This window comes from Cynocephalus volans, chromosome 11 (genome assembly GCF_027409185.1).
Source record: "Cynocephalus volans isolate mCynVol1 chromosome 11, mCynVol1.pri, whole genome shotgun sequence".
NCBI classification, from domain to species: Eukaryota; Metazoa; Chordata; class Mammalia; order Dermoptera; family Cynocephalidae; genus Cynocephalus; species Cynocephalus volans.
In genome coordinates, this window is record NC_084470.1 from 66,878,472 (window position 1) to 66,894,659 (window position 16,188).

General features: G+C 38.3%; 1 protein-coding gene across 1 annotated transcript; it reads left to right on the forward strand.

The window, feature by feature from the left end:
• Positions 1-4,650: 4,650 nt before the first annotated feature.
• PDE12 (phosphodiesterase 12) lies at positions 4,651-8,910 on the forward strand. Its single transcript, XM_063115003.1, has 3 exons — positions 4,651-6,161; positions 7,914-7,992; positions 8,179-8,910. Exons 1-3 carry the CDS (start codon positions 4,854-4,856, stop codon positions 8,619-8,621), a joined length of 1,830 nt encoding a protein of 609 aa, XP_062971073.1. The 5' UTR covers positions 4,651-4,853; the 3' UTR covers positions 8,622-8,910.
• Positions 8,911-16,188: the final 7,278 nt, after the last annotated feature.

Sequence of the window (16,188 nt, forward strand, 5' to 3'; positions counted from 1 at the left end):
TGATTTAGATTATTTGAGTGCTTAAGGTTGTCTGTTATCTCTCTTAGATTTTCTTCAATTTTTAAAATTCTGTTTTCTTTTTTCTGGTCTGCCTGTGTTAATTCAAATAGCCTGTCTTCAAGGTCAGAAGTTCTCTCTTCTGCTTGTTCTAGCCTGCTGGTTATACTCTCTGTTGTTTTTCATTTCACTGAACAAATCCTTCAGCTCCACAAGCTCTGCTATGTTCTTTTTCAGAGCATAGATTTCTTTGTACATTTCTTCTTTCAGGTCCTGTATATTTCTATTTCATTGTGTTGTCTGAGTTATCTTGTATCTCATTTAGTTTCCTTAGAATTGCTGCTCAAAATTCCTTGTCAGTCATTTCAATGACTTTCTGTTCTATAGGATCTAGAGTCTGGGAATTATTATTTTCCTTTGGTGGTGATGTGCTTTCTTGATTTTTCATATTTCTGGTATCTTTCCTCTGGTGTTCAGTCATTGTGGTGGGGGTATCACGGTCCATTTGTTCCACCCTGATGACTGGCCTGGATCCTGACGGGACTGCCAATTCTTAGCACCGGGGACTAGCCTGGGCTCAGGGTCCCATGGCACCTGCCTGTTCTGGCATAGCTGGCTCAGGACATGTGGGCCTGGTGGCTCTCAGGCCTCTCTGAGCAGCAGGGACTGACCAGGGCTGGGGGTGTCCCATAGCACCTGCCTGTTCTGGCACAGCTGACTCGGGGCATGTGGGCCCAGTGGCTCTTGAGCCTCTCTGGGTGGCAGGGACTGGCCTGGACTGGGGGTCCCATGGTGAATGCCTGTTCAGGCATGGCTGACTCAGGGCATTTGGGCCCAGTGGCTCTCAGGCCTCTCTGGGTGGCAGGCACTGGCCTGGGCTGGGGGTCCCATGGTGCACAGCTCCTGCCTGTTCTGGCACAGCTCTTGGGTCTCCTGTTGTTGCTTTTTAACAGTTGAAAATTGGTTGATTTGTGGGAGAGAGCAACGCTAGGAACCATCTCCTCAGCCATCTTGACCAGAAGCTTGGAAGGATACTTTTTTCACTGTGGGTATGTTTTACTCTTTCAAAAAAATTATAATATCAAAAAAACTAAAAAAAAAAAAGTTTGACACTTTAAGGAATGTCTCAAAACCACGATGAAGACTCTGCCATAAGGTTAAATTAAATCAGCTTGCCTGAAGGAAAGTCACGTTTTTCTAACAGAGCATTTATCTTTCATTAAATAGACTAAGATTGATTGAGTTCTGCAAAGTTACTTGAAGGAAAATGCTTGGGATAAGAAAAATAAAAGTAAAATTTCAAAATTCATATTTGTTAATGTGGGTCCTATAAACTGGAATACTGAGTCTTATTCTCCCTTCCATAGGTGAGTTAGTTGAAATATAATTCTAATTTATCCCTATACTGTAGCCCTGGACTACATATATATCTTCAGTATCCACTCATTCTGTCAATGCTTGGTGGATGGGGGAGGAGAGGACAGGTCTAGAAATTTCAAATGACTGCAAAATTTGTCTTTCTTTTAGGACACAGTTCAAAAAGTTTATTTTCCTCATGGTAAACCAGGGGTAAAGGCATGGCTTATTATTAGAAACCCAATAAACAAACATCCTAGCTACAGGAAAAGTGAAATACAAGTAGAAAATATCTTGATTTCTCAACATATTCTTTGAATTGGCAAGGTTTTTTTCTTCTGCAGTTAATCACAGAATGTTAACTGCAATAGCATTCAACACAAAATTACTTTTTCTTGAAATACTTTCTTCATCTGGCTTTCAGTTGAAGCTTTACTTCTCATTTCCTCTTACTCACTGCCTATTTCTTCTGTCTCCTGTCATTCTTTCAACAAATCTGTATTGTATACCAGGACCTTTCTAAATATTGGAGATTCAGCAGTAAACAAAACAGATAAAAGTCCTTTCCCTCATGGAACTTACACACCTTTGTCTCCTTCACTTCTTGACTTCTAAATGTTGGAGGGCCCAAAGTCTTGGCCATTTCTCTATCTCAGTCTCTCCTTGGAGATCTCATCCACTCTATACAGGGCCCTCTGTCTTAGGGTTCCTGCTCTGGCCCACCTCTGGCCACACACCCATCCACAAGGTGCGGTGTCCATGAGGCCAAGGAGACACGCCCATACAGAGCCTATGTATTCCTTCTCTAGGTCCCCAGGCTAACCAAAGAACAGTTGTTTGGGGGTAAAGTCTGGACATTCAGGCTTGGTGTCCACACCTATCCACATGAAGCTTCTCAAGATGCAGGAAAGAAGCCCAGGTGGAAAGATAAGGTATGTGGCCAAGAGTCAAGGAATAGCTCTTCTCAAGATGCCTTTGATGTATACTCATCAAAGTAGGAGAATAGAACACATTTTATTTAACAGCTTGTTAGCCTGATTTAAAATAGTGTGTGGGCCTCCATTTACACACTTGCTCTGGACCCTTGATAGGTTGAGTAGGTCTTTTCAGACCTAACCTCTGTCCTATATCCAACTGCACATGGATATGAGGTAAAAACCTCCTGAAACCTGACAAGCATCTCAAATTTAACTTGGTCTAAACAAACTCTTCATTTCCTACCTCACACATACTTCTACCCCAGTCTTTCCCCCATCTCTGTAAATACCCTATCATTTGTTCAGCTGCTCCTGCCTCCTTTCTCTGTGTTTTTACTCCTGCCCTTCTATAACCCATTTATATCCTTCAACCAGAGTTATCTTTTTAAAACACATCATGAAAGTTAACTCCCCTAATTAAAATGTCCCATAAACAAAATGTGGTATAATCATACAATGGAATACTATTCAGCCACAAAAAGAAATGACTGAGTGATACTTGCAGATGAAACTTGAAAACATTATGCTAAGTGAAAGATGACAGAAAATAAGAACTACGTACTGTATGATTCCACTTAAATGTCCGGAATAGGCAAATCCATAGAGACAGAAATATTAGTGATTGCCAGGAGCTGTGGGAAATTGGAATGGGAACTGACTGCTAAGTTTTGGGTTTCTTTTGGGGATGTTGAAAATGTTCTGGAATTAGATAGTATGATTGTTGCACAACTTTGTAATATACTAAAACCCACTAAGCTGTCCATTTTAAAAGTGAATTTTATGGTAAGTGAATTTTATGGTATGTGAATTATATGTGTTATTTTTTTTTTTTCCTAAGATGACTGGTAAAGGTATCTTAACCCTTGGCTTGGTGGTGTCAGCACCATGCTCTCCCAAGTGAGCTAACCGGCCATCCCTATATAGGGATCTGAACCTGTGGCCTTGGTGTTATCAGCACCACACTTTCCCAAGTGAGCCACAGGCTGGCCCTTACCTCAATTTTTTAAAAAAAGTATTTTCCACATACTTTTGGAAAACTTTTCAAAAAAACAAGGGTTTTTTTTTTGTTGTTGTTGTTTTTAAAGGGAAAAAGCACTTTCTAAGAAGTTTTTTTAAAGTATAAAATGCTTTCCTGGGTTATTTAAGGTTCTATGAAAATTTTGAAACAAAATTATTAAAATTTTCAATAAGAATGAGGACATTAAAACCCATTTTTCCCACAGTTAACTAAATATTTTTAGTTTTTCCCCTTTGAGGAAAATGAAAAGTTGAAACTTCTCCATAATTGTAATAAAAACAACTCCCCTAGCTTCCTTTTACTTAGAAAAAAATCCAGAACTTTATACTATGGCTTAGAATGCACTTCACAATTTGGTGAATTACTATCTTTCCTACCTGCTACTCTCCCCAAGGCTCACTGTATTCCAGTCATGCCAGACTTCTTTCTGGTCTGCAATAAACCAAGTTACTTTACACTTCAAGGCCTTTAAAAGAAATAGAAATACAAGACGCCCAGTTAAATGTGAGTTTTAGATAAACAACATTTCTTATTATAATTATGTCCCATTATTATTCCTTGTTATCCGAAATTCACATTTAACTGGTCGACCTGTATTTTTATCTGCCACATCTGGCAACTCTAAATAGAAAGGGTTTTCCTATTTCTTAACTAAATAAAAATGAACAGCTTTGCCCAAGTTTGTCAGTACAATCCTATTTGTTTCTACCATTCTACTACCTGTGTGACCAGGTAATTTAATGTCTCGACCTCACATCTATAAGCAACGTCTAAAGGGACCTACACAAGAGGAATTGCGAGACTCAAATAAGATATTTTGTGTAGCATCTTTAGCATAGTCAGTGCTCACTAAATAGGAGTTATTGTATATTGTTCGTTAACTACCACAAAGGCTCACTCAGCTCGCCGCTTAAGGCGTTGGCCTGGCCTGAGGGAGAACCCACTGCACCTCGGAATAGGGAGAGCAGAATCCGCAAAGATGTGGAGAGAAAATAAGCAACACTTTCCACGCCCCGACTCAAGGCGGCAATAGTGTAGAATTCCCCACGTCCCCGCGCAGCCCAGCCTACCGCGGAGCGAACAGAGACCCCGCAGTTAAAGTCCAGGAGCCAGCCTCCTTTGGCGGAGCGAACCGGTAACACCGCCCCAGCATTTCCGGTTTGGCATGCCTTCCCCCCGACCTCCGTCCTGCACTTTCGACAAAAACATGGAGTCTAGTATTTCCCTCTGGCACCTCTATATTTTATTCATTTCTCCTTCATTGTGACACGGGTTGAAGATAAAAATTAAGCTATGAGGGATTATAAGCAGGCGTGGCTATGGAAAGAAGTAGCAGGTAAACAGTACTGCCGAAAGTGCGCGGCAGGAGCACCGTGCGCCCGCTCCTCGCCGGCCGGAAGTTGCCGGGTCTGAATGGGTCCTGGAGCCGGCAGCTGCGACCCCTCTCTTTGACACTGGGACTCGGCTCGGCCGCTGGTCTCGTCCGTCACTGGGCCACCGGGTTCATGTGGAGGCTTCTAGGCGCCCGTGCCGCGCTTCGTGGGGTCCGGACGGCGGTGGAGCAGAGAAGCCGAGCCGAGGCGGTGACTGAGACGACGGGTGGCGGGATGGAGCGCGCTGTAGTGCGCTGTGTGCCCTCCGAGCCCAAGCTGAGCCTGTCGTTCGCGCTAGCCGACGGCAGCCACAAGAACATGCAGCGCGACCAGAGCGAGCCGCTGGGTCGAGTTCTCAGCCGGATCGCTACCAACGCTCTCAAGGGCCACGCTAAGGCAGCCGCAGCCAAGAAGAGCAGGAAGAACCGGCCGAACACGAGCAGCGGCGCGGCCTGTGCAGGGCCTGGGCCGGAGCCGGCTGCGGCCTCCGAGCCTGTGGTGAAACTCTACTACCGAGAGGAGGCAGTTGCTGACGACGTGCTCAACGTGGACGCCTGGCAGGATGGCGCGGTGCTGCAGATCGGCGATGTCAAGTACAAGGTGGAGCGCAACCCGCCCGCCTTCACCGAGTTGCAGTTGCCGCGCTACATTATGGCCGGCTTCCCGGTGTGCCCCAAGCTCAGCCTAGAATTTGGGGATGCCGCCGGCTCCCTCTTCCGATGGTACAAGGAAGCCAAGCCTGGAGCGGCTGATCCAGAGGACGGTGGCCCCTCGTCATTGTCTCCTTCCTCACCCTCTTCTACTTGGACTAAGACGGGTGTGGACGAGCGCGTCTACACTCCGTCCAATGCCGACATCGGGCTACGGCTCAAGCTTCACTGCACCCCAGGCAATGGACAGCGCTTCGGGCCGAGCCGAGAGCTGGAAAGCGTGTGTCCAGTGGAGGCTGGGCCTGGCACCTGCACTTTTGACCACCGTCATCTTTACACAAACAAAGTTACAGAGGACGCTCTCATCCGCACTGTCTCCTACAACATCCTGGCAGACACGTACGCTCAGACTGAGTTCTCGCGTACGGTCCTGTACCCATACTGTGCCCCCTACGCCCTGGAGGTTGACTACCGCCAGAACCTCATCCAGAAGGAACTCACAGGTTACAACGCCGACCTCATTTGTTTGCAGGAGGTTGATCGCGCAGTGTTTTCAGACAGCTTGGTACCCGCTCTCGAGGCCTTCGGGCTGGAGGGCTTATTTCGAATCAAGCAGCACGAAGGCCTGGCCACCTTCTACCGAAAGTCTAAGTTCAGCCTCCTTAGCCAGCATGACATTTCTTTCCACGAAGCTCTGGAGTCCGACCCACTTCACAAAGAACTGCTGGAGAAACTAGTTTTGTACCCATCTGCGCAGGAGAGGGTGCTCCAGAGATCTTCTGTCCTTCAGGTAAAGTAGCTTCCGCCTGTATCTTCACATCCTTGCCAATTTTTAAGGGCCTGGGAAGGCGGGGGCTGGTGGTGGGGTTATAACATATGTAAATATCAAGATTTTATTGAAAGATGTGTTTCCTCGTATATTTTCAGCACAAAGTTTAGTCTTCATTCATTCTTTCAGCAAATATTTACCTCTTTAATTTAATATGCCTGCCACGCTGCAGATTGCCTTGAACAAGACAAACAGGGTCTGTCATAGTGCTTACAGTCTAGCTAAATACAAGAATAATGGTAATAGCTAATATTTTTTACTACTTACCAAGCACGGTTCTGAAACGTTTTAAAGTACGGATGATCCGCGACTTACAGTGGGGGTACGTCCTAATAAACCCATAATAAGTAGAAAATATGGTAAGTCAAAAATGCATTTACTACCCCGATAAACCCGTGATAGAATAGAAAAATCGTAAGTCAGGCCATCCTAAATCCACAAACTCCTCGAATTACGATGTGGTTACATCCGGATAAAACCGTCCTAAAGTAGAAAAATCGTAAAGTAACCATCGTAAGTCATGGAATGTCTGTTCTTAAATTTTAAATATTAGCTAGTGTTTTTTTTTTTATCATTGGCTCATTTAATCTTCATAGTAATCTGCTATTCCTGTTTTATAGATGTTATTCTTATAAATGCTATTCTTACCATTTTATAAATGAGGGGGAAAATGATCGTTTACTTACCCAAGTTCCCCCCAGTATGGGAGCTAGGATTCTCACCCAGTCAGTTATATATACACCATGATCACTGGGCAGCGTGTTAACTGATACTCAGCACAAAACTATCTTCATTTTAAAAAAACATGTGCATTGTGTATCCAAAGTTTTTAAGTAATTTTGTTCATAGTGAGAACAGTAGCTGCCTTTTTTTTTTTTTTGAGCGCCTACTGTGTGTCATGCACTTCTTTATAAGCTCATTTAATTGAATCTATACAACAGTCCTCCATGAGGTGAATGGTATTGTCTCTTTACCAATACCAAGCTGGCTTAGAGAATTGTCTCTCCAGTTCACAATGCTGTAAGTGAAAGAATGGGTATTCAAACCTAGGTCAGCCTGACTCCAAAGCTTGTGCTTACCCACTTGAAAACACTGTCTCCAACCTTAGTGTTGTCATCTAGAACATATTACAGTCCTCCATGGGATATCCAGGGTGGGTTGGTTTCAGGACCTCTGGTAGTACCAAAAACCAGTGCTCAAGTCCCTTATACAGAATATCCTAGTATTTGCATATAACCCATGCACATCCTCCTGTATACTTTAAATCATCTCTAGATTACTCATAATACCTAAATATAATGTAAATACTATGTAAACAGTTGTTATACTCTATTTTTAATTTGTATTATTTTTATTTTTTAATTTGTATTATTTTTTATTCTTGTATTATTAATTTATTTTTTAAAAATTTTCAAGCCACAGTTGTTTGAATCTGCAGTTTATTGAATCTGAGGTTGGTTGAATTCAGGGACGCAGAATTTTAATATTTTACTACTAGCTTCATATGTTGAACTGTTATTAAAATATACTACACTGAATTCTATTCATGTATATCCTAAAACATATAGCAAAGATCAAATTTCATAATTGTGATCTTAGTTCATTAAGGGAAGGATATGGAATAAAATGTCAGTTCATCATACAGTCTTAGATTAAAAAAACATTCAGGAGATTGGCAGACACCATATGAAATCTTGGCACTTTTTATTTTAGGTTTCAGTTCTTCAGTCTACAAAGGACTGTTCTAAAAAGATATGTGTTGCTAATACCCATCTCTACTGGCATCCAAAAGGTATGTTTAATTCGTTTTTACAAGTGACTTAAACATGGCAACTTAGGGTTGCTAAAGCTGTTTTACACAAATATTTATCTTGACTGTCACCCAGAAACTAGTTTGTGAGGGTTTTTTCTCTCTTTTTTTTTTTTACTTGAAGACAACTTTTAAAAGTACTTACATTAATTTTTTTTATATTCATAGGTGGGTACATTCGCCTCATTCAAATGGCAGTAGCCCTGGCTCACATTAGACATGTCTCATGTGATCTGTATCCTGACATACCAATTATATTTTGTGGGGACTTTAATAGTACACCATCTACAGGAATGTATCATTTTGTCATCAATGGCAACATTCCAGAGGATCATGAAGACTGGGCTTCCAATGGGGAAGAGGAAAGATGCAACATGTCTCTTACACATTTCTTCAAACTAAAAAGTGCTTGTGGTGAACCTGCTTACACAAATTACGTTGGCGGCTTTCATGGATGTCTAGATTACATTTTCATTGACTTAAATGCGTTAGAGGTTGAACAGGTGATTCCATTACCTAGTCATGAAGAAGTTACTACCCACCAGGCCTTACCTAGTGTTTCCCATCCCTCTGATCACATAGCACTTGTATGTGATTTAAAATGGAAATAGATTTGTGTTTAATGGAATTTGTTTTAAGTCTGAAAAGGAAGTTAGTTATTGTAGTGGAAAATTTTTTTTAAATCAAAGCTTATATGGTTAACCATCAAAAGAGGAAAACTAAACACTAAGGTAAAATGTTATACCTTACTAGTTATTGTCCAGATGTCTTCATTATGAGACTGTTCGTATATGTATCATACAGTTTCTCTACCCTTTTTTTTTTTTTTGCTATACTTGGAGGAAAAACAAATATATTTATGACTAGCAAGAAGAAAATTGAATTACTGTGTACATTTTACAAGTGATTTTTTAAGTACTATTTGAATGATCTTACAATTTTTCTTTCATAACACACATTCCAAATTGAATCATGTTTATACAATTGGGGTGGGGTGGGGTGGGGTGGGGCAGGGGGCGGAATGCATACAAGTTAAGATGAGAGACCTAAATTTTGACACATGGAAGGAATAACAGTAGGGTCTACCTCTACCTCAATTTGGTTAGTAATTTAATACAATTTCAGAGCTTTAACTAAAGCCTAAAATATACTATCACCAATTGTTATTGCTCCTGATCCTTCATTTTTCAACTAACAAGTATGGTGTTTTTATTATTTTTAGGATTTTAGTTTTTAGTGTATGCTACAAATGGACGTTTTCATTTTTAGGATGCAAGCACAATTTAGTATTCAAAGTGAGTAGCATCATATTCAACTTGATCCCATTGTCTTTATAATTACTCTTGCCCATGAAAAATGTTCACAAATCAACAGGGTATTTGACCATATGATATTAGGGAATACAGCACAATATATTACTTTTTGAGAAACTGCCTTCTGATATGGGCTTGAAATTTTGGATGAACTATTAAGCATTTCTATGCTAGAAGTATTTTCGAAATTGTCAGTTTTTATAAGTAGGAAAAGGGGGAGAGCTTTTGAGCATCTCTGAAATAAACTATTCATTTTATAAATTTGGGCATTATAGTTTGAGTTACAGGACAGCATTATATATAACATATATTGTAAAAGAAAATTTAAATATGAAGCCAAATTGTTTTTAAAATTAGAAATTACAAGCAGTTGTACTGATCAGTGTCTAGCCTAGAGCGGTAACCAAGCTTTACTAACTCAGTTATCACCATACCTTATTTGTAATGCTTTAGCTGTTGCTTTTTTTGATGTTCAGGATAACTGTAATGTTATCTCATATTTCTGCATTTAATTCCTAGGTTAGGTATTAAAAGCCCGCACACCTCAAGAAGAGCTCTGATTTTCTACAGTCAGGAAAGCTCGTTTCAAATTCTTTAATGTCTGAACCCAACATGATAAGAACTGTCCTCTTTTGATAAAGTAATCAGTACTTTCATATCCTGCTCACTGTCAAATGTATTAACTCTTAAGTTTAGTAAGTTTGAGAATGAAAGGTTTTACCTGTACTTCATACTGAACTTTGAGGTACTTAAAGTACTTGAAGGGAAAGATTAAGGTGGAAGTTTCTTGATATTTTGTTTAGAAAAGGCTGTAAATGAAAATTTGATGCTACCGAATTGTGCCTTCCTAAATAACATTTTTGAGAGCATTTTAACAGCAGTTTACAAATCCATAAAAAATATATTAAAGCCAGAATCTTATTATTTTGCAAAATATATTTTTCTCTTATTAAAATTTGTTTTTAGTTTGCTTTCAGAAAAACATGTTGACAGGACCCTTATAGTAACTTGAAAGAAAACAAAAAATTTCTCAGCAAAAAGTTTAGGAACATTTTGAAAGGAAAAATTATAACATGACATAATTACTCATGCCCATGAAAAAGCATACAGGTCCTGTATTAATAGCATGTCTGGCTAGATTGAACTCTGATCAGAAAAACGAAGCACTTACCAAACATTTCATGTCCTTAATCCTTAAATTTGATATTTGCTGACTAAACAGTATAATCAGATTGTATACAGGCATTTCAAAAGAATAGGATATGGAATGTTATTGTCAAGTGCCACATACTCTGATCAAATCTATGTATACAGATATGGAGATTTACGTTAGAATGATTGGAGTCCAAAGGTAGGGAACACTAAGAAAATTGTGTAAGTAGCATACCAAAATTTCCTTGTACTCATGAGTTAGAATAAAGTGTTATTCGGAAATGTTTAAGTAATTAGAGCCATCTTTGTGGTGAATTTTTCTATTACATTTTCATATTTTAGTACATTTAATTTTAATAAAATATGGGAAGTCTAGTAACTTTCTATGGTAAACCACATCTCATGATGTTACAAGTTCTTGCTGTAGGAATTAACATTCCAAAATTTTATACTGATTATAAATGAGTAAGAATATTGTAGAACATGTTATTCTGTTTAAAATGAATTCTTATGCCATTGCCACTGCAGCAAACAAATATGCTGATAGCTCATGATTCATTAGCAAGCAAATCATTTCTGGCTGTAATGTGCATTCTTTTTCAAATTCTGAATACTGAAATCAGTTGTTTCAAATTTCTAAGAGTTTCACTGGGTGGTAACTTTTCTGAGAGTACTAGGGTATAATCTCACCAGAATGTGCTGGTTTCAGTCTGGAGATAGATCTCTGAGGAGCATAATACAAGGAAGAGAAGATCCAGAGAACACTACTGTGAGAAGATCTTTTTGGTGAAAATTGACATCTTTAGATCTCATATTCTCTAGCTATGAAATACAAGGCAGAGGTTCCCTACAAAGTAGTTGGATTGGGACAAATCCAAAATCCGTATCTAATGAAAGATAAAAGTCTGTTTTATTTATCACAAGACCCACATGACAACTCATTAGGAAAAATCTTTCCTTTGAAATGTGGCCAACACTAATTTTTTTAATACAATAAAATGTCTTAAAAATTTTATATTTTGCTCAATATAGTACTTAAAGGAAACACTAGATTTCATTATGGGAGAGAAAACAATTCTAAGATCATTAACTGATAGGAAGAATATTCAAGTTCTGTGGTCCCACTTTATGAGAAAGCACATGCTTTTTAATATAGAAGGTATTAGAGCTGTATTAGGTAATTTTTTAGTACTAACTTCAGAATAACAACACTGCGTTCTGAGATGACATTAAGATAAAATTCACTTAAGATTAACCATTTTAAAGTGTACAGTTCAGCTGTATTGAGTACATTCACCAATGATGTGCAACCATCTAATTCCAAAACAATTTTCATCACCTCAAAAAGAAATCCCATACCCATTAAGCAGTCACTCCCTATTCCCTGCCTCTATGGATTTACCTAGTTTAGATATTTCATATAAATGCAATCACATAATATATGACCTTTTGTGTCTGGCTTTTTCACTTAGCATGTTTTCAAGGTTCATTTATGTTGTAGTATGTATCAGTACTTCATTCCTTTTTATAGATGAATAATATTCCACAGCAGAGATATACTACATTTTGTTTATTTAAAAAGATATTTGGGTTGTTTCCATCTTTTGGCTATTTTGGCTAGTGCTGCTAGGAACATTCTTGTACATTTTTTTTTTTCCTTGGTGGCTGGCCAGCAAGGGGTACTGAACCCATGACTTTGGTGTTACAAGGCTGCACTCTAACCGAGCTAACTGGCCAGATGTACATATTTTTGTTTGAACATCTGTTTTCAGTTCTTTTGGGTGTATACCTAGGTTGTCAAAATCCATGTTCATATTGTCAGTGTTAGGTTTTTACTAATTTTAAGTTTTCTTGAGAAACTTCACTAAAAACAAACTAAATCATTAATTTCCATCTTCTGTCCATTTTATGTGTTGATTGTATGTTAAAGTATTTATATAACACAGTCCATTTTACCCAGTAATTCACTTTAATGATATTATCCTGGAGTGTTGATGTTGGAAGTACTGCTAGGTTGCATTTTTCTAGTTCATCCCATTTGTGTTCTTTCCATATTGAAGATGGCTCAGTAGGGAACTGGATAGGCTTTATTTAGTTGGCTTTTAGTGGATGAATAATATACACTCCTAAAAGAATTTATTGCATATCACTTTTTATTTCCCCTTTGGAATAGTTTGGAGAAATGGTGTATCTCAGAGATAAAATCACTTAGAAATAAAACTGGCCTGGGTTAGGTATAGTGTTTTGGATGTCTTAAACCAAGAAAGGATATTTCTGTTCAAGCTGTAGAATTAAGAATTCTATTGTAAATAGTGGAATTACATTACCCCTTTCACTACATACCTAGAGAAATCTGGCTTTTGGCATCTTGACTTATATCCTTTTTCTTCATCCTAAATGAGGATGAAGAAATGAGGATGAAGAAGAGCCTTGGCTCTTCAATCCTAAATTGATGTTTTCCTCTTTAATGGCTTTTCTGTTATTGCGTGTCAAATCAATTGACAAGGACTGATCCTAAAAAGAAACCCCATCCACACTCATTGTCACTCCCCATTCCCCCAGCAACCACTTACCTACTTTGTCTCTCTGAATTTGCATATTCTGGGTATTTCATATGAATGGAGTACTATAATTATGCAGTCTGTTGTGACTGGCTTCTTTCACTTAGCATGTTTTCGAGATTCTTCCATGTTGTAGCATGTACCACTACTAAATGCATTTTTATGATGACTAATATTCCCTTTTGTGATTATACCACATTTTACTTCTCTGTTCATCAGCTGATACACATTTGGATGGTTTCCACTTTTTGATTTCTGTGAATAATGCTGCTATAAACATTTGTGTACAAGTTTTTGAGTGGATATATCTTTTCATTTCTCTTGGGCATATACATAGAAGTGGCACTATAGGGTCATATTTAACCTTCTGAAGAACTGCAAGACTATTATCAAAAGCAGTTAGTTGCCCTATCTTGCATTTCCACCAGCAATATTTGAGACTTCCAATTTCTTTGCATCCTCCACACTATCTTTTTGATTATAGACATCCTAGTGTGAAGTGACATCTCATTGCGGTTTTGATTTGCATTTCCCTGATGGTTAATTATATTGGGCATCTTTTCATGTGCTCACTGACCATCCATGTATCTTTGGAGAAATGTCTGTTCAAATCCTTTTGTCCATTTTTTGATGTTAAGCAGCCCCTCCTTTAAAAAAAAAAAAAAAAAAAATTACCCCTTGCCTCCTCAGAACCATCCAGGACGTAAACCTTGCTCAGTCTGTGCTTAATACATCCTTATCAGTGGAATGGCACTCAAAATGTCCTATATGAAGAAACACCGTAACCAAAGTCTGGTCAGTTCTGAGAGCCAGCTCACTGCCTGCAGAGGGCAGGGCTAAGCTCCACACCACCGAGTACTTACACACCTGTATTAGTCCGTTTTTGTAGCTTATACTAAAGTACACTGAACTGGGTGAATTACAAAAAAAATGAAGTTTATTGCTTACAGTTTCTGAGGTTGGAAGTCCAAAGTCCATTTGGTGGTGGCAACAGCAACCCAGGGTCTCACATTGCAAGATGGTGAAAGCAGAGAGAGCAGAGAGAGACAGACTCTCCTCTTCTTTTCAAGCCCTCAGGACCACGCCCCTGACCACCATTTTTAATCCATTCACTACCACACGGTCCTACAATCCAATCACCTCTTTAACGCTCCACCTTTCAATTATCATAATAGGATCTCCCACAATCCTAACAGTCACAATGGGGGCTAAGTTTCTAATACATAAAACTTGGGGGACACAATTCAAGCTTCAGGGAGTTTTGGGGGGACATAATTCAATCCACTACAATGCTCAATAAAATTTCAAGCGTACCACTACAAGTGTAAAAATCACCTAACTCTACTGTCCTTTAACACATAAATGACCTAGCAGGCATCCACTAGTACAGCTACCTTAATTATTCCTTGCCTGAGTCTAGATAATTGCTTTTATTATTCATTTCTCACAATCTTGGCTATTTAAACACTTAAACATCTTATATGGTTTGTGGAAATAATTGTAAGATAAAAGGATATTTTCCTAAAAGTAACACAGAAGCAGTCAAGTAACCTTCCAGTAGTGGTAACAAGTTAGGTATCTGAATACAATGTCACAACACATGTTAGAAGAAATATGTCAAGAATATACTTGGAGCTTAAGTAAATTTAACTCTCAAGAGTAAATTTTAGAGCCAAGTCCTAATTAATTCCATTTTTATATTAATGTAGCCTTTAAAGTAAAATGTTTAGATTACCTTAATGAGATTAACAATGTAAAGCTAGTATTTTTTCCTGATTATATAAATAAATGTTGTCTGAAAAGAGTTCTTGGTGTGCTGGTACTATCCCAACACTTACTCTGTTGTTCCTTGGAAAAGGTAAACTCCTGGTAATAGATTATTACCAATCACACTCATAATAGAACCTTCTGAATAGGTACTCAGACCCTTCACTAATTTTCCCTTTTTCAGATCTTTAGATAATGTACTAGCAGATATAACAACCATTTGCTTTTATCACTTGATCTAGTTTTGATATTCATTCCATCAAAGTTAGTAACCGATATTTACATTATTGAAACATCCAGCCTGCCACCAGCGAGTATAATATAAGCACTTGCTTTCAATGACAAGTCAGAAGTCACTTTCAAATCTCCATGACAAAGAACCAGAAATTACACATTTAAGAAAGTTTGATCCCAGTAAGTGTCCTGAAAATAATTACTATGTATGAGATAATTCTGTACCTATACTGAACTAAACTGGAAGTCTCTGAATGAGATACTGATACTCTGAAAAATTAAGACAAAATATTTCATTTGTTTTTATTTTCAGTAGAGACTATGTAAGGTAAAGGGAAAAAGATCCATGGAAATTGAAATCTTTAAAAAAAAATTAAGATATTACATCAGAGAAAAGCAGCCAAGAAGCTAACCAAAAGACAATGGGAATATTATGGACCAAAAAAAAAAAGCTTACTGGACAGGGGACAGAGAACAGACAATGGGATTATCCTCAAACCTGATGTTGCTAGTGAGCCATGAAAGGAATCACAATGCCTCTTCAGTTCCTCCATCAACATATTTGATAATTATTTGAGAATACTTTTTAATCTAGGGGTATAATCAACTTGTGTATTAGTAGGGAAGGTCACAGGGACCTCTTACTGATTGACCAACACTAAGTTTAATATTTGAGTGAAGAGTAAGCACTGAATCTTAATAGTGTCAAGTATTTCATAAGAGTACTGAACACTTCAATAAATTAGGACAGGGATAATGATTTTATAAGTTTGCATATATTGGGAAATCTCTCAATTTATACTGTTTCCCAAAGCATTTAGTCACTTCTATTTGAAAAAATGGAACTTTACAATTTGACTTTTGAAGAAACTAATAATAAACTGAAAGTAATTTCTAGGGATAAAAAACATCTGCCAAGTTGCCAAGTGAATGCTTTCTTTAAATTAAAAAAAAAAAAAAGTAATCTTGCAATTCTTTTTTAACCCATTCAGTGAAAATTAGGCAATTTTAGTTTAATGCAGTCATCTCCAATGGTAGTGCACCACTGACTTAATTGGTTTAGTTTTTCAAATTAATTCAGTGTTGATTTAACTATGATTCTAATACAGCACTTAGTGAAGCTTTTTATCTCCTAGTTGCTACCCCATAAA